Source organism: Thamnophis elegans, chromosome Z (assembly GCF_009769535.1).
Source record: "Thamnophis elegans isolate rThaEle1 chromosome Z, rThaEle1.pri, whole genome shotgun sequence".
NCBI classification, from domain to species: domain Eukaryota; kingdom Metazoa; phylum Chordata; class Lepidosauria; order Squamata; family Colubridae; genus Thamnophis; species Thamnophis elegans.
In genome coordinates this window covers 96,397,011-96,424,833 of record NC_045558.1, presented here as the reverse complement: position 1 = coordinate 96,424,833, position 27,823 = coordinate 96,397,011, and the positions used below count along the sequence as shown (strand labels likewise).

The 27,823-nt window shown below is 40.6% G+C and overlaps 1 protein-coding gene across 5 annotated transcripts in view; it reads right to left on the bottom strand.

The window, feature by feature from the left end:
* The window catches only part of THRA (thyroid hormone receptor alpha), a 169,831-nt gene that overhangs the window by 59,589 nt on the left and 82,419 nt on the right, over positions 1–27,823 (bottom strand). For all 5 annotated transcript variants that reach the window (XM_032236929.1, XM_032236928.1, XM_032236932.1 and 2 more), the window contains exon 3: positions 12,347–12,603. Coding sequence is in view for 1 of the 5 variants with exons in the window: in XM_032236931.1 (XP_032092822.1) it covers positions 12,347–12,399 (53 nt within the window). In the remaining 4 variants the exon portion in view is untranslated. The remainder of the gene's footprint in view (positions 1–12,346; positions 12,604–27,823) is intronic.

Sequence of the window (27,823 nt, the reverse complement as noted above, 5' to 3'; positions counted from 1 at the left end):
AGCATGGTTTGAGTCAAAGAATACTGGTGAACGTGAATGATGCAATAAACTGGATCTGCATCTATGATAGTTACTATAATGCAGTAGATTCAAATATAATACAGGAATTTGCATCATATCAGATTTCCTATTTACATCAGGTTTCTCAAGGTAATGTCTCTCTGCCCCCCCCCCCCCAGTTGTTGGCTGTTATAATTTGCCAGTCAGAATGGATATTGACCCTGTAGTCCAATATATTTCAAGAACATCAGCTGTGGAAGAGCTGGCCTGTAGGAAATAAATATTTGACTGGGGTGTCATTTACTCAACTCTGTTTTTCAACATCTAGAACAAGGTGTAAAACCCGCATTAACATGTCGTCATGTGATGTATTGCAACTTTTCCCCCTTCGCTAAAATGGGGGTGGGGGTGGCCAGCGCATGAGGCATCTAGCCTGCAGGCTGCGAGTTTGACACTCCTGATCTAGAAGAAACTTGCTAGAGGAAAGTATTCTGAACATTGCATTGATATGCAATCAACATGTGGATGACCAGCAAAATTGGCTCTGATTGTTCTCAAAAACTAGTTTAGAAGAAACATGGATATAGTAGCAGGACCATCAGACCAATGAAGATAATATCCTTGATGGACTGCTATCTATGGTCTGGATTTCCTTTAAGCCTCAGTGATAATTGGAAATCTGCTCAGAAATCTGGGGTTGGTAGCCAGAAACATTTTTTATAAAATTATGCTGCTATGTCAGATGTGACTATATTGTCACAGAACTGAACATGTTCCAGTTATTCATAGTAAAATCCAAGCTAGGTTATTGGTTTTATTAGGTAGCTAGTTCAGGAAATTAGGTCAGTACAAAATGAAAAAAAAAAAGCTAAACAAGGCTTCATAAATAATTTGGTCAAGTGTTTGCATCTATCATGTTTGCATCAATCTGAAATTTTGTTTTACAGGAATTGTATCATTCTGCAGTAGTGGAAGGTAACTATATGATCCATAGAAAAGATAAAACTACTTTAAAGAGTCACAGACAAATGCTACATTTGTACTCCCAAATAGTCCCAATTATTTCTGAATACTCCTAAAATAGCCTCTTGGATGTTGGTGACTGGCTTAGGTGGAATCAATAAGGTTTATATTTATAGCAGTGATGAATACATTTTCAAGTTCATTTCATCTTTTAATTTTTACCACTTTAAATTATTTGTGTCCAAATAATTAAAGATTGACTACTTTCATCTAAAGTGCTTGCATTCTGAAGTTACATTTATTCCTATGTGGAATAAATGGAAGTCATCATAATAACAGGTACTGTTCAAGAGAAAATATATTTTTGATAATGACCTCACATCCGCAGAGCAAGCTTTAGATCCCTTATCTATAGATTCACCGGAAAGCTATGAATACATTTATTTTCAGTAGCAATTTCATGACTTCTATTTTTGCACTGTTGGTCTTATTGGTAATTAATTTTTAAATTGATGCTATTTATAATGCATTTTTATTATACATATGGCTGGATGTGCTTACAGGTATAGAAATTAAATAAATTCACAATAAAATTTTAAAATAGCAATTGTTTCTATGTTTTTGCATTCATTTTCATGGAGGAGGGGTTTACATTATTTATTTTGAAGCAGGAATCCCTTAAAACTGGCTATTATGGACAACTCTCAATTCTTCCATTCCCTTTTAGGGAATATTAGTAAGATGGTCGAGGCCTAGTTGCAGAGAGTTCTAGATAAAGCAGATTATTTGGACCCTTTTCAATCAACTTTCTGACTGGAATCAGGATAGGATTGGCTGCACTTGTAAATGACCTATGATGGAGTGAGATTTTGCTGGGCTTGCTGGAGCTCTCAACCGTCCTTGATAATGTTAATCATAGTGTCTCCTTGGGAGACCTTGGGGAGACCTCCCAAGGTCTCCTTGGGAGACCTTGAGCCGAGGTGGCGCAGTGGTTAGAGTGCAGCACTGCAGGCTACTTCAGCTGACTGCAGTTCTGCAGTTCTGCTGTTCAAATCTCACCGGCTCAAAGGTTGACTCAGCCTTCCATCCTTCCGAGGTGGGTAAAATGAGGACCCGGATTGTTGTTGGGGGCGATATGCTGACTCTGTAAACCGCTTAGAGAGGGCTGAAAGCCCTATGAAGCGGTATATAAGTCTAACTGCTATTGCTATTGCTATTCTTATCCTCCCTCCACGAATGGTTACAATTGATTTTGGGGGAGAAGAGACACTTGTTGAGTGTTGTAGAGCTTGACCTTCCACCCCCTTTCTCATACAATTTAATATCTACATGAAGCTGTAAGGAAGGTCACCAATCTGGTTGTTAACAATAATAACCAGCTGTGTATCTCCATCCCAAATAACACAGTCATCTACCTCTAGGCCTGAAAGCCATTAGTATTTAGATAGGGAGAAATAGGCTAAATTTTAACCCCAACAAGATCGGGGTGGTGGTGGTGGTTGATCTATTGTAGAAGCTGATGTACCCTACCTAAAAAGCAAGTGCAGGCTTTTGTACAATTTCATCATGGTGCCCATTGCGGCTCTTCTGAAATAGTTGATGGGTCACACATTCTCTTGTAAGAGCCGAAGTGGCGCAGTGGTTAAATGCAGCACTGCAGGCTACTTCAGCTGACTGCAGTTCTGCAGTTCGGCTGTTCAAATCTCACCGGCTCAAAGGTTGACTCAGCCTTCCATCCTTCCGAGGTGGGTAAAATGAGGACCCGGATTGTTGTTGGGGGCAATATGCTGACTCTGTAAACCGCTTAGAGAGGGCTGAAAGCCCTATGAAGCGGTATATAAGTCTAACTGCTATTGCTATTGTACCCCGTGTTTCAACTCTTGCAATCTGCTATACATGGAGCTGCTCTTACAAACCACTTGGAAGCTAAAAGCAATCCAGAATGCAGCAGTCTAATTATAATAGGCATTTTATCCATTTAACATTTCTACTGTATTATATGGGCTGCATTAACCCTAAAGAAATTAAATAATTGGGTTCGCCTCATCACAATGAAATTATTAAAGGAAAAATAAAGAAGGTTAAAATTAATCTTAGTACAGGTAACTAACTAGATTTATTGATTTAAAACTGATTTGAGTTTTAAAGCACACTCAAGCACACTATCCAACTAAGTCACAGCACAATTTACTTCCAAGGTTGAGAAACAAATGTGATTTAGGGAAAATGAAATGGAGATGAAGTGTACGTGACTGGGACAAGTTAATACATATCATTTGACTACTAGAATGTACTTGGCCAGCCCCCTTCTCTCTTTTGAACCTGTCAAATGTTTTTCCTAATTGTTTTTCATGCTGAACCTCTTTTGTCATTCCCATATTCTTTTTGTCAAAAGCTCACCTTTTGTTGTTATTCTAAAACTAAAATAAAATAGAGAGAAATATATGACAACAAACAAAACCTGCTGAAGTTTCTTAAGACTTCACATTCCTAACCTAATGCCAGATTTGCTATTCAGTTTCCTTTCTGGAAACAAACAAACAAAGACCGAGAATACTGCAGTGTGAATTCACAGCCTCTAGTTATAGCATTTGGAAATTACCTCACGAACTTGGCTGAAAATGAACTTCTCGACCAGTTCATGACATGACTGCAACCTCTGTGCACATTGCACATGCCTGTAAACTTACATGCTTTTTTCCCCACATGCATAATATTATCTACCTCCCCAGACATTAATTTTTACATAGGAAAGGAGAATTTTATCACTTCAGTTTACCAGATTGGTTTTGCTACCACTTCAGAAAGCTAGAATTAAGGTATCAACTGGTTAGTAGTAACAATTGATTACTAATCCAATGTATTTCACATAAACCCTGTTCCCTGAATTTTGATAGGGAGCTGTAGTGGGATTCAGCCAGTCCGCACCTATTTGGGAGAACCGGTTGTTAACTTTCTAAGCAGTTCGGAGAACCAGTTGTTGGAAGAAATCTTATTTTGTTTTTTTACACTTTACAGGACTAATCCTGTAAGGAAGGCAGGAAGGAAACATTCTGGTGTTGTTTCTAGCCTAATCTTTATTGCCCCACTTACAGAAACTGCCTATCTGGTTAAACCCTTATTACATTGTAACAGCTACGGCAAAGCGCCCATCGACCTCAGTTGAGTTGGCCAAGCCCACAGTCACATGACCACCCAGCTAGTCATTCGGGCAGCGAACCAGTTGTTAAATTATTTGAATCTCACTACTGATATGAAGTTTTTGCAGCACTGATTACAATTTGTATATGATCGCCTGTAGTTAATCCTTAATTGCTAAATTTATAAGCCACATTCACAAAAAATGTGATTTTCACCTATTGTTGGAGATTTGGCTTCTAATGTATGCAAAATCATAAACTTGTTCTTTATAAAATCAGGATAGAGAAATTCTACATATGAACTGTGTGCTAGGATAATTTTTAATAATAAATCACCACTCCGTGATTGCAGTAAGAAATGAAAATCCACAAAATAGTAATAGAAAGAACATTGGTCCTTACCTGAACGTTTCTTTTCGTTAGATGAGAGGGAGGGGCGACTCATGAGATATTCTCACAGCCTGATTGGTCCAAAGGCTGAGGGAAATCTCTTTTAACCTCCTCCTTTCCCTGTGGCTCCCAGTTCCTCGAAGTTGCATGACCAAAAAACATGCTGCCAACAAAACAGCAAGGGAAAAACCACCCCTCACCCTGACTGACTATCACCTACGTCTACCTGGGGTGGGATGTCGCCCCTCCCTCTCGTCTACCGAAAAGAAATGTTCAGGTAAGGACCAACATTCTTTTTCCAGTAGACTCGAGGGAGGGGCGACTCCTGGGAAGTACCCAAGCTCAGTCCCTGGGAGGGAAACTAGGCTCCGGGGGGGCGGGGCGGGGTGGTCGCTACCTGTTGCAGAACCCTACGCCCAAAGGACGCCTTGGCTGATGCAAAGGCATCCAGCCAGTAATGGCGGATAAACGGTGTCAGGGATGACCAAGTGGCCGCCCGACAAATGTTTTCAAAAGGAGCCCTTGTGGCCCACGCTGCTGTAGTAGTGGCACTGTGTGGAGTGGGCCATGATCCCCAAAGGGGAGGGCGGTTCGAGGACTCGTATGCCAAAGAGATGGCCTGTCGTAACCATCTGCCAATGGTGGTAGAGGTAACTCTGGCCCCCAAGGAGCCAGGCTGGAATGAAATAAAGAGGGCCTCAGAACTACGGAAAGAAGATGTGCGTCATAAATGCGCAAGGCGCGACGAATGTCCAGCCAGTCCCAAAGGTGCTCTCTCTCATGGGAGGGAGCTGGACAGAAATTGGGGAGGATGATCTCCTGCGCCCGGTGGAAGGGCGAATTGACCTTAGGGAGAAAGGTAGGGTCCAACCGTAGGACCACTCTATCCTGGTGAAACTGACAGAAGTCGTCCTTAGATGACAGAGCCCCCAACTCGGAAATGCACCTGGCAGAAGTCATGGCTACAAGGAATGCTATCTTGAGGGATAGAACTGAGGCCAGGGCAGCCACCTGATGCTGTAAGGTGTTGTGAGAGAGACCCCCATCCAGACTTTTCTGGAGGAAGTCCAGAATTTGAGCGACCGAAGCGTTGGTTGGACAAATCCTGAGTGAGCTGCACCACTTAACAAACGCTGCCCGTGTGGAATTATATATCCATGTGGTGGAATGGCGTCTAGACGCCTCGATGATCGTTATAACTCAGAAGGACAAGTTGGCACTCCTCATGAGGCTCCGTTCAAATGCCAGATGGTCAGGTGGAGCCACTGGGGCTCCGGGTGGATCAAGACCACTGGTGCAGGAAGAGGTCCTCCCGAGGAATTCTCCATGGGAGAGAGACGGAGAGCTGGACGATGTCAGTAAGGCGCTATCAGAATGATGTCCACCCTCTCTACTACTATCTTCCTCAGTGTCCCCGGTATCAGAGGGAGTGGGGGAAATACGTACAATAGGCCCGGAGGCCATCTGTTCCGGAGACCATCTGTTCCTTCTGTGGCCCGGTTTGGAAATTGAAAGAAGAATCTCGGGAACTGGGTGTTTGTCAGAGTCCACCAACGGGTTGCCGAACCTCTGGCAAATCTTCTGGAATAGTTCGGGTAGAATTTGCCACTCCCCATGGTCCACAGTTGCACGACTCAACCAATCGGCCTGGTGGCTGGCCGAGCCCAAGATGTGCTCCGACACAACTGACACAAGATGTCTCTCTGCCCAGGAGCCTAGTTTCAATGCCTCCAGCCAAAGGGCTCTGGAATGAGTCCCCCCCCCCCTTGATGGTGTATTGTCTGTCAACAGAAAGACGTGGCGGCCCTCTATCGAACTCTTGAACAGTTGGCGGGCCAGCCGGGTGGCCTTCAGTTCCAGCCAGTTTATATTGTGGTGAAGGTCCGACCGGGTCCAACGGCCCTGCTCCATCTTGGAGTCCATGAGTGCCACTCAACCGAACAGGCTCGCGTCTGTAGTGATGGTCACTCGATCCAGCTCCCAGAACTCCGATCCGTGCTGAAGAGCCAGGGACAGCCACCACCGCAGGGATAGGCGCATGTCCACTGGTAGAGAGATGCTTCGTGGAGAGTTGCTCATGTGTCTCTGCTGGAACAGGATGAGGGCCCACTGCAGGGTCCAGGAATGAAGCTGTGCCCAGGGAACAATCCCTATATACGACACCATCTTGCCCAATAGGCGGGCCAAGGTCAGGATGGAAACTGACCGCCTTGTGCGCATCTACCTTGCCAGGGCCTGAAGACTGATGAGCCACTCTGAGGATAGTCGAACCGTGTCCTCCATGGAGTCTATCACTGCCCCCAGGTGTAAGATCTTCATAGAGGGCGAGAGATGGCTTTTGGGGAAGTTAACAGAAAACCCCAGGACTTGTAGTGTCCAAATAGTGACTTTGAGGTCGTGGACAGCCCAGGCCTGAGAATGGGCTTGCACGAGCATGTTGTCGAGATAGCATTATAGTCTCACCGGAACAGAGCAATGCCACCAGGACCTTCGTGAACATGCGCAGGGCTGAAGCTAACCTAAAGGGGAGGGCCCTGTATTAGAAATGGAGCCCAATGTGAGAAAAACGCAGGAACCTGCGATGGGCAGGGAGGATGGGGATGTGGAGGTAGGCTTCTGTCAGGTCCACTGATGCTAGGTAATCCCCCCACCTGATGCCCTGCAGAATGGACCTGACGGATGACATTTTGAAGTGCCTGTATATTAGATAACAATTGAGGTGCTTGAGGTCTAGTATCGCCCTCCAGCCCTCCAAGCTCTTCAGAATGACGAATAGGTTGGAGTAGTGACCCAACCCACGTCCAATCCAGGGAACTGGCTCTACTGCCCAGATGTCCAGCAGATGTTGTATGGCTAGGGACATCAGATGATGGCATTCCGGGTCCCGGGATGGTGGAAAGATTTTGAAGAAGGTCGGGAGCATGGAGAGGAATTCTAGACAGAGGCCGTTCCTGAACGTGGTCTTTACCCATGCGTCTGATGTCACTCGGTCCCACTGATCCGTGAAGAGTTCCAGAAAGCCGCCAATGGGAAACCCCGGGTTGGAGTCATTTCCCTTTGCAGAAGGAGCGGCCGCCCTCTCCACAAAAGGACCGCCTGGACTGATCCTGGTATCTACCCCTGTCCTGGTAGTAGGGCCTCTGGAACTGCCTATCGGTTCTATAAGGGACGTACCTCTGGTGCTGGTAATCTTGTTCAGGGGCCCTGAATGACTGTCTATGGAATGAGGACAGACGGTTGTCCGTCTTCTTGGTATTGGTAGTTAAGACCTTCTTTTTGTCTTTGTTCTCTTTGAGAATCGGATCTAAGGATTCGCCAAAGAAATTAGTTCTAGAGTAGGGGGCAGTCGCCAGGCTCCACTTGGACTTGTTATCCATTTGCCAATTATGTAACCATAACAACCGCCTGGAAGTCACCGAGGTAGCTAGAGCTTGGGACGAGTACTTCACAGCATCGAGGGTGGCATCCGCCGAAAACTGCATGGTGGCATTTATCTTTGTAATATCCTGGTGCAGTCACTCATCCTGAACAGGAATGCGGTCCTGCAACTGGCAGAGCCACATGACCGCTGATCGGTTGAAATAAGAGGTAGCTGCAGTAGACTTTATGGCCCAAGCCTAGGCGTTGAAATTCTTATGTAATGTAAGCTCTGCCCGCTTGTCCCCCGGCTTCAACTTATCAGCCACATCCCGACACTACGGATGAGGCATTGACTAAGGTGGCTACTGGGGTGTCTACATTAGGCAATTGAAGCACCTAAGAAAAGGCCTGCTCCATATTGTAGAAGCGGCTATTTTTGTCTTTAGCCGCAGCTTGAAAGCTTGCTGCGGCTTGTTTCGCCCAGGCGCAGCTTCCCAGTGTTAAATTAAGCCATCCGGTGCCTCTATCTGGCAGGCCTTCCCACGGAGCTGCAGAAACAGAGTCTGACACCCTCGCAGTTCCAGGGATCGGACAAAGCTCCAGAAACTCACGAGAGGGCGAGAAGCCAATTAGCCCTCCCTCAGCTTGCTGCGGGATGGGGGACCCTGTCCCTGCAAGATAGCAGCTCAGAAATTTAGAATTTAAAGTAGCCAATGGATCAAATCCAAACGAATGCTAAAATCTACTCACTTTCTCTGGGAACCACAAACACAGTGCTTGGACCAAAAGACTGAGAGGAACTGGGAGCCACAGGGAAAGGAGGAGGTTAAAAGAGATTTCCCTCAGTCTTTGGACCAATCAGGCTGTGAGAATATCCCAGGAGTCACCTCTCCCTCAAGTCTACCAGAAAAGCCAATAATTACAGATAAGATTATTCCAACAATCTTAAAAACATGACTTTTCAATGGAGATAAAACTCATGCATTAAGCTTCAATCTGTGAAGTGCCTAGCTAGAAAATATGCACACATAAGAATGGAGAAAAGACCTTATATATTGCATGGAAGTTGTCTTTTGAAAAAATTACCTTGTCCTAATCCAGGATCTTTGTTGGAATCTTCAATAGCAGTGTGGCACTGTAGAACCCCAATTAAATCACAAATAAATTGTAAATTACTGAACTCTCAAAGAGATCTTGGGTGATTTGGGGATGTAATAGGGACCAGAAAGAGCTACTGACTTTCCCCCTTAATTACCCATCATACATATAAATAACATTTGATCTCTGAATATTTTTAAATAACAGAAGGGAGAACATGTTTGTGTCAGATTAAAGTTTTACATCCAGAAGTCATCAGGTTCTATTTTAGGTTAAAAGAATCCAAAGATGACAGAGTTGAGAATGGCCTCTTTCCAATAAACTAAATCAGAGACGGGCAGCATGGTGTATGCAATTACCAACAACCTATAGAAACTCTTTAGGTCACTCAGCAAGCTCTCTAAACCACTTTATTTACCTTTTTTTTTAGGTTCTTTCAATTCAGCTAATGTTATCATGTGAATCAGCCCAGGCAAAGAAAATGGATAAGAAGGAAATCTACAGGAATTTATTGATGAGCCTTTATTTCTAAATAACTACGGCAGAAAAATAAGGCTGCTTAACACTGTATATCTAAAACTAGTTATGAAATTGAACTCTCCCACTAGCAACACTAAACATTATTTGAAAGACTTTGGATCCTCTACTTTTATTTTCAGCCTTCACACAAAATCTGCATTTTGACTCACAGTCTTGTTCACACACCCACATGGGCATTTTAACAATTTCAGCCACATACTAGCACCCATTCACAGGGCAGTCCTATGAGTAGGCCTGTGCTTGAGTTATGTTTCTCCTTCAAAGGAAAATTTACAACAAAAGAACATATGTGAAAAATTGATTTGTTTCTTTGTCCAATAGTAATCAATTCAGAGAAGCTGATGAAACTAAAATTTTCAATGCAATAATATTTTCAAAGCAATACACTATTTCTCAAAGTTTCTAGATTTTAGTAATAGAAGGATTTTGTGGTCCACGTTTCTCAACAATAATTAGTTTATGTAACCTCCCAACCTCTATAAACATTTTTTTGTGAATCACACATGAATTAGCAAACAATCATAAAAAAGAGGCCAAAGAGCATGCGCTGGGCAGGTACTCTCCCGGTTTCTGGCATGTATATGCACACTGGCCAGTTGGTCTTTTGGTTTCCGGTGCGCATGTGTGCGCGAAGACCACGTGCCTGGTGCGCAGGCATGCACTGGAAAAGCAGCCACCCAGTGCACGCATGCACACCAGGAGGCTGCTCTTCTGGTTTCCAGCGCTCCCGCGCATGTGAAGACAAGCTGGCCAGCGTGCGAGAACCTGGAAGAGCAAAGGGCGACAGCTTGCATGCCTGGAGTGATGGCTCTGTGTGCATGTGCACCAGGAAGCTGCTCTTCCGATTTCCGACACACATGTGCACACGCTCCCCTTTCAGTGCTGAAAACATTCATCAACATTGTAATAGAATAACAGAAAAACAGAGATGGAAGGGACATTCTAGTCCAATCCTCTGCTCAAGCAGGAAACCCTGTAACATTTCAGACAAATGGTTCTCCAATCTCTTCTTAAAATACAAATATCTACCAGTAATAAAGTTGTCTGCATGGAGTTGTTTGTCGAGGGATTGACTTCAGAAAGATTTGCTATGGAGTATGCTGGCTTCCTGCCACAAAGTGTTGTGTTTTTGCATGAAACCGAAATGCAGTGCTTTGCCTACTTAAGAGGACACTTAGGCTCAATGGCAAAACCCAACCTAAAGCCCATGAAGAAGATGAGTATAAAGCTGCCTTTAGAAATAGAGGAAGGAAACTAGGCAAGAAGGCCTCAAAAATTCTGGATGGTTTATTTTGGATAGCTGTCTGAAACAAGCCAGGATTTTTACAGGAACTACTGCTGTGAGCGCGAAGGACATTGTCCAGGTATCTGACAGCCAGTCCAGAGCCAGCAATTTATAAAATATTATTGCATTTGAGCAAAGTGGGGAGAGTGTCATGCTAATGACTCACCAGCACAAGCCATGTTTTGAGAACCATTGTAGTATGCAATATTATCCTCACACTAACAATTAGGAGCTGCCTACTGGCTTTTCCAGTTCATAATTAATTCTGATTAAAATAAGAACAAGAACAACCCATCTTTTCTCATTTACATCTTATCAAAGTACAACTCATTCTCTGGCAACATCTATGATCTGTCATGTCCCCATGATGTTGCCTTTCTCCTGTCCTCAGTCGATTCACAAGACAGCCTTAAGTCATGACTAGCTGTTCAGATGTTTTCCCTTAAGCTGTCAGGAACCAGTAACTATTTCAGGGTACATACAATCAATCTATTAATCTTAATTATCCATGTTAGCAAAAGTACAGTCCACTACCTATACGTTACTTTGGTATATACAATTCTTTCCCTTCTGTCCCTTAATGGTCCCTTAATTTTTTTCTCTGTGTAAAAAGAGCTGATGTTACTGCTATAAGATTCCCCCTTCTCATTATTATTTGCCCATAGGCTTGTTTTCAAGTGGGTGTGGTACCCCTTTGAAAAAATATATTAAACTAATTCTCAAAACAAGCATCTCTGATATCTGGTTTGTGGAGTCTGGGACGGAGTAGGTTTGAAGTATCACTCCTGTTTCATTGCTTCATATAATGAACTTGGGGAGGTATTGGGTTTTGACAAGTGACTAAATCTCTGGTGTTTAGCAGTGCTGCGATCCTTTGCTGCCAGCTGGTGATGTTCAGAAAAGGGAAGATGGCCGAAAAACAGAAGGTTTAACCAAAGGCTTTGCTTAACATGCCTATACACTGAAATCAGGATGTCACCAGAACTGAGGATAGAAAGGCAGAATAGGAGTCAGCAAGTTTTCTGCTGGTTTAGTTTTCTGCTGGTTCAGGGATGAGTGAGTAGCATTTTGACTGAGCCATGAGGAAAGACTTACATTAAGAAAAAAAAAAGCTGGTAATGAGAAATTGGCCAACTTTTTGGATCTACTTTTAAAAAGCAGTGAAAAGTACACTGAATTCTGAATATGATGCTAAATTGTATGTTTTGTGATGTGAATGCAGAAAGCAGTAGAGGTAGCATTAAATGGAAAAACACCAAAATCATAGATGTCTAACTTTATATTCCCCATTGCTCCCCCTAAAAGTTATTGAGGTATTGCAGGACAAATTGCAGAAATGAGTCAAATTGGGATAACTGAGAATCAAGAATACTCAGGCACTTTAAAAGATCTCGAAGATCTCTGTAGAAATTTAATTTTTAGCACAGGGCTACTTTTTACTGTATCCCATCAACAAGAAGAGAGCTCTTTACCATGTGCATTTCTAGAACAAATTCAGAACTAAATAGAGTTTTAACGTCACTGACATTCTCTAACTGTTTTAATGCTCTGCAGATTGCCATGACCTTACCGGGTGTCCTCTGGCTCCGACAGGCACTCCACCGTGCTGGGCTTCTGTTCCATTCACCGCAATTCCATCCAGGATCAATAAAGAGAGACCAAGGTGGGCTCCGCCCCCAGAGGCAACACTCCACGGTCGCCACGACAGAGGTGGATTTGAGATTTGAGGGAGGTGGGGCTATTATGCTACGAGGCAAGCCCCATTGTGGTCTCCTTCACTGTTGGCAAATTGCAAGCATTCTGGGTCAAAAGCTTGAAGGGGAGACCCTATAAAGATAAAAAGAAAGAACAGGTTTCTTATTCATGTTTTATTTTAAGTCCTTCCCATTCTCTTGACTTTGGAACAAAAATTTAAAAACATTCTAATTCACTGACATATACATGTATAACATGATGGTTATAATTTCTGAATCTTTCCTCCTAAACTCTCAATTTTTGCAATTCAAAAGCACAAAAAGCAGGATAAAATATACAAATGAAATACAGTTTTGTCTATGCCTGCTTATTATGAATATATTTTATATGCCAAATTTTATTTAAAAAATGAGAAAGAAAAAAAGAAATATTTTGAGCACTGACAAATTGGCTGAATTCTACATGCATTTAACCAAGGAAGAACTATTCTAGCAATTATACCCCCTTCTTCTTGTGATGGTGCCTTCCTCTCATCTCCAGACATCTGTTGCTGTACTGGTGTTAAAGCAGCATCTCCCCCCTTATTCTCACATTATGTATCAGCAGCCTAAAAGTGTATGAAATTAATTACTTTTTCCAGCACTTCTGATTCTGGAAACAAAGTCATGTAACCAGTAGTGGAATGATCAGAGAAGAGCTGAATGTTTGAATGTTTTAGTCGATGTGGGACACCCTCCCCATCCCCCAGTCAGTTTCTTCACTGTGATTCTGTTATTCATTCTGCAAAGATTTGGACAAAAGGCTTTAAATTATTGGCTCACCTTCACCCCCAATGATGGGGGGGGGGGGAGCAATTTCAAACAGTGCCCTGGAATATTGCCCAGATTGTATTTCCTTCAGTAATGCCCACATGCAATGAACACTTGCACATTATTTATTTAAATATTTATTATTTATTCATTACCTTTGTACAACCATTCAGTTCAGAAATGATTCTAAGTTGGTGTACAACACTAAAAACAGGTTAACAATTGACGTGTTGTACCAGTGCCTCGAGGCTATTAGTGCCTGGATGGGGGTTAACAAGCTTGTACTCAATCCAGATAAGACCGAGTGGCTGGTGTGTTTCCCTCCTACTAATTGGCCAAGTATTCCATCTCTCAGGCTGGGGGGTCAAACAGTACGCCCCTCAGACAGGGTTCGCAATTTGGGAGTCCTCCTGGATCCACAGCTGACTTTCGAACACCATTTGAGGCTGTTAGGGCCTGGATGGGGGTTAATAAGCTTGTACTCAATCCGGATAAGACCGAGTGGCTGGTGTGTTTCCCTCCTACTAATTGGCCAAGTATTCCATCTCTCAGGCTGGGGGGGTCAAACAGTACGCCCCTCAGACAGGGTTCGCAATTTGGGAGTCCTCCTGGATCCACAGCTGACTTTCGAACACCATTCTGGCTGTGACCAGGGGGGCATTTGCCCAGGTTCGCCTGGTGCACCAGTTGCGTCCCTACCTCAACCGGGAGGCCCTCACAACAGTCACTCGTGCCCTTGTGACCTCTAGACTGGACTACTGCAACGTGCTCTACATGGAGCAGCCCTTGAAGAGCATTCGGAGACTTTAGCTTGTCCAGAATGCAGCCGCGCGAGCGATCGTGGGTGCACCTCGGTTCACCCACGTAACACCTATCCTCCGCGAGCTGCACTGCTGCCTATTGGTCTTCGGATACGCTTCAAGGCGCTAGTCGTCACTTATAAAGCCCTTCATGGTATTGGACCTGGGTACTTGAGAGACCGCCTGCTGCCAATTACCTCCACTAGACCGATTAGATCCCTCAGATTAGGCCTCCTCCGAATTCCATCCGCTGGCCAATGCCAACTGGCAACTATCCGGAGGAGAGCCTTCTCTGTGGCTGCTCTGACCCTCTGGAACGAGCTCCCCGTGGAGATTCGAACCCTCACCACCCTCCAGGCCTTTCGCAAAGCCCTTAAAACCTGGCTGTTCCGACAGGCCTGGGGCTAAAGAGCTGTTGCCCCCCGTCTCGAATGGTATGACTGCTGTGTGTTTTTAAATTATGTATTGCTATGTTCCGTTTTTTTTTAATTTTTTGTCTGTACCCCCTTCCCCTGATTTGAATTGTGAGCCGCCCTGAGTCCCCTTGGGGAAAAGGGCGGCATATAAATGTAATCAAATCAAATCAAATCAATCAAATCAAAAAGAAATGATAGCAATAATAAAGAACAATCTTCTGTCTCAGCCTCATGCAAGTGCTCTCTGAAGGATCTTAACATCTAAATTAGCCTAGGGCAAAACCCCAGGTTTTAAGGAGTTTTTAAAATAAGGTGTGTGTGTGTGGGGGGGGGAATACAAATTTCAGGTAAAATGCTGTTCCAGAGGGCAGGTAGTGACCAAGAAAGTATGCTTCCTGTGTCCCATTGACCCAGTATGCCAATATGTCAGAACATGCCAACTGTGTGAAATTGAACAGGTAAAAAATATCATGTAGACTTTATAAAAAACATAGAAAATAGAGTCTACCTGACAGAATATTAATGGACCCTCAAATAGCTATGCCCTAGGCCACAAAAGGCTTTAAAGATGATAATCAGCATCCTAATTGCACCTGGAAAACTACCAGCAGACTGTGCTATGTTACATGGGCATACTGAGACATCCCATAATTACCTGGGTCACTACATTTTGGATTAGCTGCAGTTTGGAAGTGGTCCTCAGGGGCATTCTTCTGTAGAATGTGCTGCAAAAGCCTATTTGTAAGATGACCAAACCATGAATGACTGCCTGAAGGACAGTCCAGATCACTTGAGTCCAATAGCTTTTTGAGAAGAAAGTGCGCTATTATGTTTCGATACTGGCAGAACCATTCCTACCTCAAAGAAACTGACCCTATAACAAGGACAAAATGCACACTACTTAACAAGTTAGGAGGGGGCAAGATACAATAAACAAATGGTTGTTCGGATGAGCAATCTTGAGGATTTCATCTCCTTCCCTGGAAATCCCAGGTGCAAACTTGTCCCACCTAACAAATCCAAACTGTGTTTCAGTCACCTCAGTAGGACCAGCCATTCAGGTCCAACTATAAATGAATCTGAATAACTATATTAATAATATATTAAAGAATATTAGGCCTGCCAGGCTTGATTCCAAAAATCTGGATAGCGACTAAACAGAAGGAATGAAATTCAGCAAATTCTAACTCTTTTTTTGCTATCTGGTGGTCTTCAGGATTTCTGCAGCTCAAATCTGGCAGACTCAGTAGTAAACAGTTGTGTTCCTTCATACGTCTGACTCAGTAATGCAGATGCTAATAACTTCGTGCTCTTCTTATATTTTATAGTTCGTCTCCTTATCCCTTTTGACTACAGCTAGTATGAATTGAAAATTTCCCTTCCATAGCTCTTCTCTTCCTATTGAAATAGTATATTAATTAACATATTATTGCATTTATTTGCTTCACTCGGCATTTGTTTGTTTTGTTCTTTTACATTTTGCTGGTCATTGACCAAATAAATATTATTGATTTTCTAAAGAACTGAAAATGTTGAGATGCAACATTTGTTTCTATGTATTATGCTCTTGCTGCAATTCTTCAGAACTAGTTTAGAATAATTATCAAGAATGTGAGCTATTATTTAGTAAGTCCCTGCAAATAAGTTCAAGATGTTTTCAAAGAAAACCATTACCTTTTACTTTTAACTTCTTCTACAAATGGTAACAGTATAAACAGCATATCAGTGTCTTTCTAGCATATAAGAGCCATTGTATATAAGTATAACTGTACCATAATATCTTAGGGCATAATAAAAAGCATTATAGATTCTTATTATGCTTGTATTTTATTACTAAGGAACAGACATTGAGAAAAGCTAATTTTCTGTTTGTTTTTAAGGCTTGGTAGATCTGATTTATTAAAAGGCAATATATAATTAATGATCCCATTAAAGTACTCTTAAAAAACATTAGAAACATGTAACTTGGATGAGGGTACCATGGAATGACAAGAAAACAAACCGATGGATCATCAAACAAATTAACCCAAAGTTCTCACTCGAGGCACAAATGACCAAACTCAAATTATCCTACTTTGAACACTTTATAGAAAGACTCATGTCTCTAGAAAGGGCTTTAATGCTAGGAAAGGTGGAAGCTAAGGGAATGACCAGCAGCAAGGTGGATGGATTTAGTTACAGTGGTGATGAGTGCTCTATTGGGAGACATAAAAGAACAGGTTAGGGATATGTTGTCATAGAGAAAATCTATGAGTGTGGTTGCTAGGAGCTGAAAATGACTAGACAGCATAATCAATAAATCAAACTTGGCTCACTGTCTAACCAGCATTCTGCTATATACTTCTGTTCTGGTGCTTCATAGCTGAATTCACATATGACATACTAAGTCAGGATTTTAAAAGTCATAGTTGGTTGATTAATATAATTTACAATACTTATAGTTTACTTTTAGCTGGATTCACACACCGTGCTAAGCCCAAAGCAAGGAAATTACAATATAATTTCAGTTGATGTGCGAATCTAGCAATTGAAAAACAGTGGTCCACAGCGGGTAAATGCGATCAGACATTTAGTCTAGAGTTTGTAGCCACGTGGTTTCTGTATCAGCTTTGGTGTTTTATGGGATGTATCATTGCCAAAATTGGACAGTGGGTGTAGGACTTTAAATTCAACAATCTGAGCCAATGGAACAAGTCTCTTTGAAATAGCATGTACAAGTGACACGTGGTATATGAAAAAAAAATGATGAGATCAAAGATCATCTCACACAACAACCAAACCAAATCATTTTGTGAATTTTATGAACACAGCATACTGAACAGTTACCTCCTCTTGTCCACACTCAGCATCAGTTATATGAAAAGAGAGATGTGGTTCACCACTGAATCTGCCATTAAGCAATGTGAGACAGCATTCTTGGACAGGGCAAGATGAGGCTCGTGGAAGCCCTGTTTTGTGAACCCTAAGTGACCTTGCCTCTCTCTAGTTCATTATCAGGGATAAAAGAAAACCAAACTCTCTGTCCAATCAATTTCAGAATAGAAGACAGCACAATAGGGGCATCAATTTGCCTTTGACCTCAAGCAAAATGCCTTGAACTTGTTCTAGTTCAGTTACGTTATTCCAGCTGACAGAAGCTGAAAAATCTCTTCCATGGACTTGTATAATTCCTCTTAAAAAGCAAACTCTGAATCCCCACATGTGACAGGACTGCAGCACCAGAATTCCAAAGCTGCATTGCCAAAGGCCCACCACACCCCAGGAGATGGACTACCTAAGTCAAAAAGGCTGAGGAGAAGATGGAGGAAGGGAAGGGGAGAACTGCTGGAGTGTGTTAAAAGGATTGTATCTAGCCTTTTTAAAAACTCTACTTCAAAGTGAACACTATTAAATGCATACATTTAAATAAAGACGTCCATAAAATATAAATCTCCTTATTAGAAAGATATATCAGCCCACAGATGGGAGAGTTGTAACTTAAATAGGATCATCTTCTTCCTAGCATGGAGCTAGAGCTGAAGAACTGCTGGAGCTGCTCAAAAGCAAGATTTAGCTCTAAAATTTATTCTCCATATGCAGCCTTGAAACATGATGACCATTTATACAATCTATCACTTCCTTAAACATTTTGGCTTAGTTGATTTCTTGGACCTCCCAATTTAAAAATGTCTACATTGATTTCTTCCTAACATATGCTCCCACCCAATGATACCAACTAAAGTTACCAGACACCTCCCCTTCCTCCCAATCAGGGTGATAAAGGTTAATGAAGCTGAAATTCAGAAACTTGTGGAGGGTTGCAAGCTTCCTATCTCTCCTTCAGAAAAATTAAAACAAGGATACAACTATTAGTTTTTAGTATATTTATGACACACTAACTTGTTTATACATATAGCATACAGTACAAACTTACTGGATAAGATTATATTAAGATAGGTAGAAGGAAGATTATATAGAAAGGGGCAGTGTGATGGTTCAGCAGTTAAAATGCTGGGCTAGTCAGCTGGAAAGTTGACAGCCCGGGTTTGAGACCTGAGTGCCGCATTATGAAGTGAGTTCCCGCTACTTGTCCCAGCTCCTGGCAACCTAGCAGAATGCAAATGTGAGTAGATAAATAGGTACCACTTCGGCAGAAAAGGTTACTGCATTCCATATTTTCATGCTGGCCACATGATGACAGAAGCATATCTCAGACAACACAGGCTCCCTCAGCTGACAATTGGAGATGAGCACTGACCCCTTGAATCCATCACAATTGGAAACCTTTATATAAAAAGTATCACCACAGCAACGGGGCAATAATAGACAGATATATAAACAAGAGAAAACATATGAACATAAGAAGGAAAAATGGTCTCAGTTTTCTCCAAACCATTCATAAATAATTGGATATTGTTTGGAACTTCATGTCCTCTATTCCCAGTGAGTAAAGATATGCTAAGCCTCAACCCTTCCTTGCACCCCCTATTTCTCCAAGCAGTGTTTTTTCTTCCTCTTGCTGCTCTTGCTGTCTCAGCCTTAACATGCTACATGCAAAGTGCTCTGTAAGGAGACCTGCAGCTCTCTGGCACATTGCCAAAATTGTGTTATCATCAAAGGAAATACGAAAACAGTCAAGCCCTGCTGGCCTCCCCAAAAGGGGGAAAATTGGGGGAAGAGAGAGGAAAAAATGCTGGGAGGCCCAGCTTTATCCTCAAATGACCTTTTCATTGGGACTCAATTCTCTTGAAATGGATTGGGAACTGAAATTTCGCAAGGATATAGACAGAGTTCAAGTAGGGGATGGAAAATCATGGCAAAGATGGGGGAGTGGATACAGATAAATCAAAGAATAGATCACGAAGACCTCCTATATTCAAGGAAGAAGAATAACTAGAAATAAAATGCATAGGAGACACACTATTGCGAATTCAGCAATGTAAAACCATGAGCTACAATAGAAATATCATTCTATCTTCAGCAATTTAACCTGCATTTAGAATACACACCAGTTTATTTTATAAGGTTGAAGTTCACTTTCATATTAATACTGAGCAATTATACACTTCACCAAAATTCAGAAACTTTTATTTAGTAGTAATACTATCTTCAAGCCTTTTAAAGGATTTTTAAAGAAAGGGAGTCCTTCTTCCCCCACGCCCCCAAAAACCAATTCCTGATTGTTATCTTACATTTAATCACATCCTAGTGCGGCCTACCACACCCTGATTTGGGAATTTTGGGAACCAAAGGTCAATTCATCCAGACGATATAAGGAATGAAAAGCAGACAAGGGGATGAGACCTCATAAAGGAAAAGGTGGAGCCAGATAAATAAAAGCAGTCTTGTTTAGTCTGAACTGCACATCAAGAGCAAGAAACAGGTGTAATAGTAGTTATAATTACATAGCAGTTTCATAGCATTATAAATGCTTCACTTAAATGTCACTTTTTATACCTGCCAAAATTGTACAGGCTGAGATATTAGAAATTTTGTCTATAGTAACTCAAAGATTACATGGTAGGAACGGTATTGCTGCACCCACTTTGGCCTTATCACTAAAATGTATTCATTACCAGTTTTCCTTAATGTATCTGAGAAGATTATTGGAATGACAGCAAATCAAAATTTTTCTTAAAAGGAGAGCCTTCAGAGTAATATTTATTACAATACATATTATTGCAATAAGAGACCATTATTTAGACATCTTTGTGACATATATTAACTTCAGCTTCCAAAACATCCTGTACAACATAATCATGATATGTTGCCAATAATCTGAATAGATATCACATTAATTCAGGTACAGATGCATAGGTTGAACAATTCGACCTAAGTTACAAAGGCAAATTATGAAAAATACTAGTTTGAAAAAATTAATACATTTTATTTTAAAAATAAAAATAAGCTTTAAAAACTGATTTGAATTTACTTGCTAAGATAAAATATGTTAATAAATAAATTCCAATAAATGAAAGGTTTGTCTAGAACATGGCCGCTCTTGAAAGAGTTAAGTGAAGTCAGACTTGCTTGGATAAGACAGTATCAAAAATATCTGAGGAACAGATCCAGGGACAAGTCAAAAAGCATGTCAGAAAAGCCAATGGTATGCCATCTTTATATTTTTGTCAAGAAAATTAGATACATAGATGTGCCCATAAAGTTATTAAGATTTGATCTTGAGTCAAAGGAATTATTACTTTTTCTGTAAGTAAATTTAGTGTTCTGCATACATGAAATCCTTGTTTAGCGATCAGAATTGGGACCAACTACTCAATTGTTAAATAAAATGATCACTAAATGAAATTAAGACATGACTTTATTTCAGCTCTCCTTTGCTTTACAGACTTGGGAAGGTCATAAATGTATGGATTGGTCACAAAGTTACTTCTGTGACTGAAGGATCAAGTTCTAAATGAAGATTTCCTGCAAAGCTGGCCCCAGGGGCCGGAAGATCTTGAGATTACCTTTCTGTGGTTCCGCTTCGTTCTTACCATAAAATGGAAGCAAAAAACTCTGATACCCCATATGTTGCTTAACTAAATTTCCATTTCTCCTGATGCCTGACAATGTTGGTTGGTGAAGATGGAGAAATAAACATTGACATTTGGACAGTCCTGGATTCTCTTTTCTCTTGCTCAGTTTTGCTCCCTTCATGCAGGCCAGAAACTGCAGTTCCAACATACTTCATGTGCACCAAGTTAGAAAATCATAGTAATTCATATGAAGCACTGCCACTGTTGTGATTGGCATTCCGCCTGTACAGGTACAGGCAGTCTTCAACTTACAACTATTGAGATGATTTGAAGTTAAAGTGGCACTGAAAGAAAATGGCATGACTAGTTTTCACACTTACTACCATTGCAACATCCCCATGGTCTCATGATCAAAATTCACGCACTTGCCAACCAGCATGTATTTATGATAGATGCAGTGTTCTGGGATCATGTGATCACCTGTAGCCTTTCCAACTGGCTTTTGACAAGCAAAGTCAATGGGAAAAGTCAGATCTACTTAATCGCATGATTCACTTAACAACTGCAGTGATTTACTTAACAACAATAGCAAAATAGATTATAAAATGGGGCACAACTCACTTAACAATTACATTGCTTAGCGACAGAAATTTGGACTTCACTGTGGTCATAAGTTGAGGATTACCGGTAGTCCTCCACTTGCAATCATTCATTTAACAATGGTTCAAAGTCATAACAGCCTGGAAAAAATAATTTATGATCCATCCTTAAACCTATGACTGTTGCAGCATCCTCGTGGTCATGTGATTGCGATTCAAGTGCTTGACAATCTGCTAGAATTTATGATAGTTGCAGTGCCTTGCAGTGACATGGTTGTCATTTGCAACCTTCCTAGTCAATAAGCAAAGCCAACTGAGGAAGCGAGATTTGCTTAACAACCACATGATTCAGTTAACAATTATAGTAAAAATGGTCTGGTCACATGACAACTTGCTTAACAACCACACTGCATAGCAACTGAAGTTCTATTCCCAATGGCTGTCAAGGAACTACCTGTGGGATTTTGGACATTCTGTTCCAACACTGCCCACCACTGATTTTATATATTATTGATTTGTTAAATTTATTTGCCACCCATCTCTCCATGGGCCTACTCTAGGCATCTTACAACAATAAAAAGGAAGAAATGAAGAGAGGGTAAACTGAACAAAAGTAAAATAAAAGAACAATAAAATGAGCAACGAAAAATAAGACAATGAGAATACATCAATATGATAACTAAAAGATAGATGGGTGGAGAGCAGAGAGTAAAAGGAGGGATTATATCCTCTTTCCAATTGGGATGTTACTACCTCATTCGTGCCAATTGTACTGACTTAATTTTTGCCAGTGTGTTACATCAAAGTTCTCCCCATCTTATAAAAAACAGACTAGACAAGAAAATTCTGAAAACAAGTATGTCTCGTTTCTCTTAAAAGTAGATCCCTAAACTATTCAAAATTTTGAACACATTGATTATTTTCAGTTGCCCATGGCAACTTGGAGGAGTTTGCCGAATTCAAACCGTTTGGGATAAAGGGTAGGTATTAAAAGGCAAAGCCACCAGGAAGGACGAGAGTCAGATTATTCTTCCTTCCAAGTCACTCTGGTTGTGGTTATTGAACATGCAATAAACACGCAATAAACAACCTCAGTGTGGTTACTGAACATGCAATAAACATTGCTTGTGTGGTTTCCACACTTGCAACATTTGCGGCACATTTAAAATACAGGAAATTAAGACAGCGATGGGGATTGGGCTAGGAACACACTACTTGAGGCCCTGCCAGGAACAGCCGAAATACCAGGAGAAAGATGTGTTGGCCTAACTTCAATATGATTAATCCACACGCTAAGCTTGGGGTGGGTGGGTGGGGGGGGGAGAAATAAGATGAGCTATGCAGCAGAATATGCAAAGATATTCATTTTTCCTCCTTGAAGTTCAGGACAAATTGCACAATATTAACTTTTTTTACAGAATCTAAAGACTCTAAAACAGGACTATTCACTTGCATGTGTTCCTGTATTGTTTTATTTTAATGAAAATAAGGATGTCAGTAGTCCTCGTGTTTCAAGAAACTTCCTTTTGTGGAAGGTAAAGGCAAAACTAGAAAGCAACATTTAAACTCTATAATCTAACACTGAAAATAACACTGTGGTGTGATTTCAGCTTCTGACACCTCACTTCTAGAATTAGCACCCAGCTGCAGAGGGAAATGTGAAAAGGAGGAGAGTGTCAGCTTTTACTTCTGACATGATTACTAGAAGTCTAGGCTTAAAATTCATGAATTTATTTATCCCAGCTTGTTTATTTTTATTTATCTTTAGCTTATGTTTCAGAAGTCAATAAAGGAAGAAGTATAGTTGGATCATTTAGGAGTTCATTTACTTCAACCCATTCCATCTTCACTGTATACACCCACTAATGAACATGACACAGAGAGCAATTCTCAATTTTATCTAGAATTTTATTCTAGCCTTCTCATACAGTTTTTAAAATATACTTATTTTTGCCTATTCAGTGTAGAAAACAGTATAGAAAAATATTGTTTGGAAGATAGGTGCTTTTAGTACATTCCTTCTCATTCCAGTTAGAATTTTGAAATTACACAGAATTGGCTATATTCTTGAGATCTATTTCTCCATGGATTATGCTGCTTTTTCAAAATGTTTATCTCAGATAAATTACATAATGGCGGATGAAGAAATATAGTATGAAGTATATTGATCATATGACAGGACTACCTTTTTAAGTGTCTATATAACTGTGGCTCTCCGTTTTAAGATGTCCACATTTTAAGGAACACATTGAACTATTAATATATATACTTCAAGGTATCTAGCCAAAATCACTTATGTAATAGTAATGTTGCAATGAACGAATGCTGTTGTGTCCCTATAGTACATGTGTTTAATTTATATATATTATCTCAATGCAAGAAAACAAAAATTTCATCCAGAGTGATTTAAAGAATTGCAAAGAAAGGACACTGCTGATTCCACGTGTTCCATAGTACCTGTCTTCCTTTGTCTTTGGAGGAAAATTCTGCTTTAGTTCTTTCCTGGTAAAGCAAAGCACCTTGCAGTATTTTAAGATATGTTGGCAACATTTGTTCTTCTTCTTCAATTGTAGTTAACAAAAATGAGCCACAATCGGCCAGTGCTATACAATCTTCACACATTTTATTACTTAGCATAATGTTGTACCATTACATTCAAAAAGTATTATATTATAGGCAGCTATTCAACACATATTGGGGCAACTCCTAGAGTCAAATATATTTTTGCTGAGACTTGGCTCAATTTAAACCCTGGTTCTTTGTAGTTGATTGTACTTGCTCCAAGAATAAATTGCCAGTATTTATTTAAAAAAATGCTTGCCCCTAAACTTGTTAGAGAGCAATTCTATAAAGCAAATATTATTATTATTATTATTATTATTACTAATAATAATAATAACAACAACAACAACCATCAACAGCAGCAGCAGCCAAGTACATTCGACGACTTCGCAAGATATTAAAGTCCAAATTGAATAGAGGAAACATCGTAAAACCCATAAATACCTGGGCTACACCTGTGATCCGAAACTCTGCAGGAATAATTGACTGGACCCAGATGGAGCTGGACAATTTGGACAGAAAAACAAGGAAGCTTATGACAATGAATCATGCTTTGCACCCTAAAAGTGATGGTGACCGATTATATCTACCAAGAGCAGAGGGTGGTCGAGGATTCCTACAAGTAAAACAGACTAGGGTAGAAGAAAAGCACAGCTTGAATGATTACATCCAGAGAAGTGAAGAACCAATGATTAAGGAAGTAAATAAAGGAGGTCTTTTAAAGATAACTAAGTCAAAAGCTGAATATAAGAAAGAAGTAATTGAAAAGCGAGCTGAAAATTGGAAAAACAAAGCTATGCATAGCCAATACTTGAAAAATATTGAAGGCAAAGCTGATCAAAAACTAACTTGGAACTGGTTAACAGATGTTTAAATGGTTCATTGACATTGCAATACCTGGAGATGCACCAATTGAAGATAAACAAGAAAAAGTCACAAAGTACCGGGACTTGCAAATTGAAGTTGAGCGACTGTGGAAAAAGAAATTGTGTGTTGTCCCGATTGTAATTGGAGCCCTTGGAGCAATATCTAAAGGGCTACCTCACTATTTGGAAATTTTAAATTTATCAGACTTGAATATTCTGATTCTACAAAAAACCACCCTACTTGGAACAGCTTATATCCTCCGGCGTTACCTTAACAGTTTCTAGGTCCTTGATTAGGACTCAAGCTGTTGAGCTACCAACCAGCCCCAAAGGCTGTGAATCTCACCAAAGATTTAATAATAATAATAATAATAATAATAATAATAATAATAATAATAATGGCACATAATACACCAGACATCACACTGGTTGAGAAAAATAAGGTCACAATCATAGACATCACAATACCAGGTGACAGCAGGGTCGCTGAGAAGGAACATGAAAAAATCGCAAAATACCAGGACTTAAAAATCGAAATTCAACGACTATGGCACAAACCAGCTGTGGTAATTCCAGTGGTAATTGGTACACTGGGTGCTATTTCAAAAGCACTGGAATTACATTTAAAACAGTTAAAAATTGACAAAATCGCCATCAGTCAAATGCAAAAAGCCGCACTGCTTGGATCTGCACGAATATTACAAAAATACGTTACGACGTCCTAGGCCCCTGGGTGGGGCTCGACTAGTAACCAATGCCAAATCCGGCGAAACAACTGGCCGCTGTGATACAATTGTATAATAATAATAATTGAAACTGTTTGGTAAAACAAAAGAGAAAGCAACTAATGGTCTGAGTATACCAACAAAAAAGAGTAACATCAAGAATGATCTGCAAACTCAAAAGCAAACTGAGGAAAAAGGGAGGAAGAGGATGTTGAAATGGATGAAGATAAAGAACGAAACAGTGAAGAACAAACACCAACAGATATTGCTCAATTAGCTGAGAAAATAAAACATCAAATGGAAGATGCCGAAAGAACATGTTTGCCAAAGCTGAACTAAGTGAACCAGAAAGAATTGAGAAAGGTACTAAAAAAGATCAATGAGGCTGTGCAAACCATTCAAACCACTACATTAGTTGAAACAAACCAGCTGATGTATGCAGCAGCCTTCATAACCACCAAAGTATTGGGTTTGATAACACAAAAGAACCAAAGAGACAAGAAGAGGAAGCCTAAGTGGAAAATTCAGTTGGAATTGAAGATCAAAAAATTTCATGGAGACTTGAGCAACTTGAAGAACCTAAGGCAAGGTCAGCTAAAGAACAAGCAGGTCAAAACAGCCTGGAAGTAAGATACGATTTGGAGAATAAGGAGATTGTGGTAGTAATTGAAGAGCTGAAGCAGAGGGTTGTTGCCGTTGCTGAAAAGATTAAAAGGTATGAAAACCGAGTAACTCAGTTCAAGGAAAACTCACAGTTCAGAGCAAATCAGCACCAGTTTTATAAAAGCTAAGAAAGTGGAGATGGAGTAACAACAAATGAAAAGCCTGATAAAGAGAAAGTTCTGAAATTCTGGAAGAATTTGTGGGAAAACAAGATCCACAACAGAAATGCAAAATGGATCAAACAGATTGAGGATTCTATTAAAGTGCATAAAATGGAAGATGTGAAAATAACCAAAGAAATGGTGTAAAGACAGTCAAGAAAAGTGAAGAACTGGAATGCACCTGGACTTACTGGAGTGCACTTACAAGTGTGCACAAAAGATTGGCAGCCCAAATGAACCAGATCTTAAAAACACCTGAAAATGATGAATGGATGACAACTGGAAGGACATTTTTGATCCAAAAAGATAAAGAAAAAGGAAAGGACCCTGGAAACTATAGGCCAATCACCTGTTTGCCAACAACATACAAGCTCCTTACTGGTATCATTGCAAACCAAATTTATGGATACTTGGAAAGAAATAACTTGCTTCCTGTAGAACAGAAAGGATGCTGCAAAAATTCAAGAGGAACAAAGGACCAAATGCTGGTTGACAAGCTAATCCTAAAGAATTCAAAGAAAAAAACGAACCAACCTGTTCATGGCTTGGATAGGAAGCGTTTGATTCAGAAAGCGTTTGATTCAGTTTCCCATAGCTGGATCAAGAAATGCCTGAAAATCTTTGGCATCAGCAGCAACATACAAAAATTCATGGAAACTTCAACTCTAGAAAACGAAGCTTATAGCTAATGAAGAAGTACTGGGTGAAGTTGAAATTAAATGAGGCATTTTTCAGGGAGATTCCCTTTCACCTCTACTTTTTATACTCTCAATGCTACCACTGACAATCATTTTGAAGAAGATGAATTGTGGATACGAACTTGCAAAGAAAGGACTGAAAATTTTGCCCTTGGTGTACATGGATGATTTGAAGGGGTTGGTAAAACAAAAGCTAAACTGAATTTATTAATTGAAAGCACAAAAGAATTTAGCCAAGACATTGGTATGCACTTTGGAATTTACAAATGTGCAACAATGGCAACCAAAGCAGGCAAGGTCATAGAATATGATGGAATAGAACTTGAGAATGAAGAAATGATAAAGGCAGTAAAACCAGAAGAAGGCTACAAGTACTCGGGGATTTTAGAGTCCTCTGACTTAATGCATAATAAAGTCAAGGAATTAACTTCAGCCAAGTACATTCGGCGAATTCACAAGATATTAAAGTCCAAACTGAATGGAAGAAACATCATAAAAGCCATAAATACTTGGGCTGTACCTGTGATTCGTTGGGAAGGTTGTCGAGAAAGTGGTGGCCTTTCAGCTCCGATGGTCCTTGGATGAAACCAATTATCTG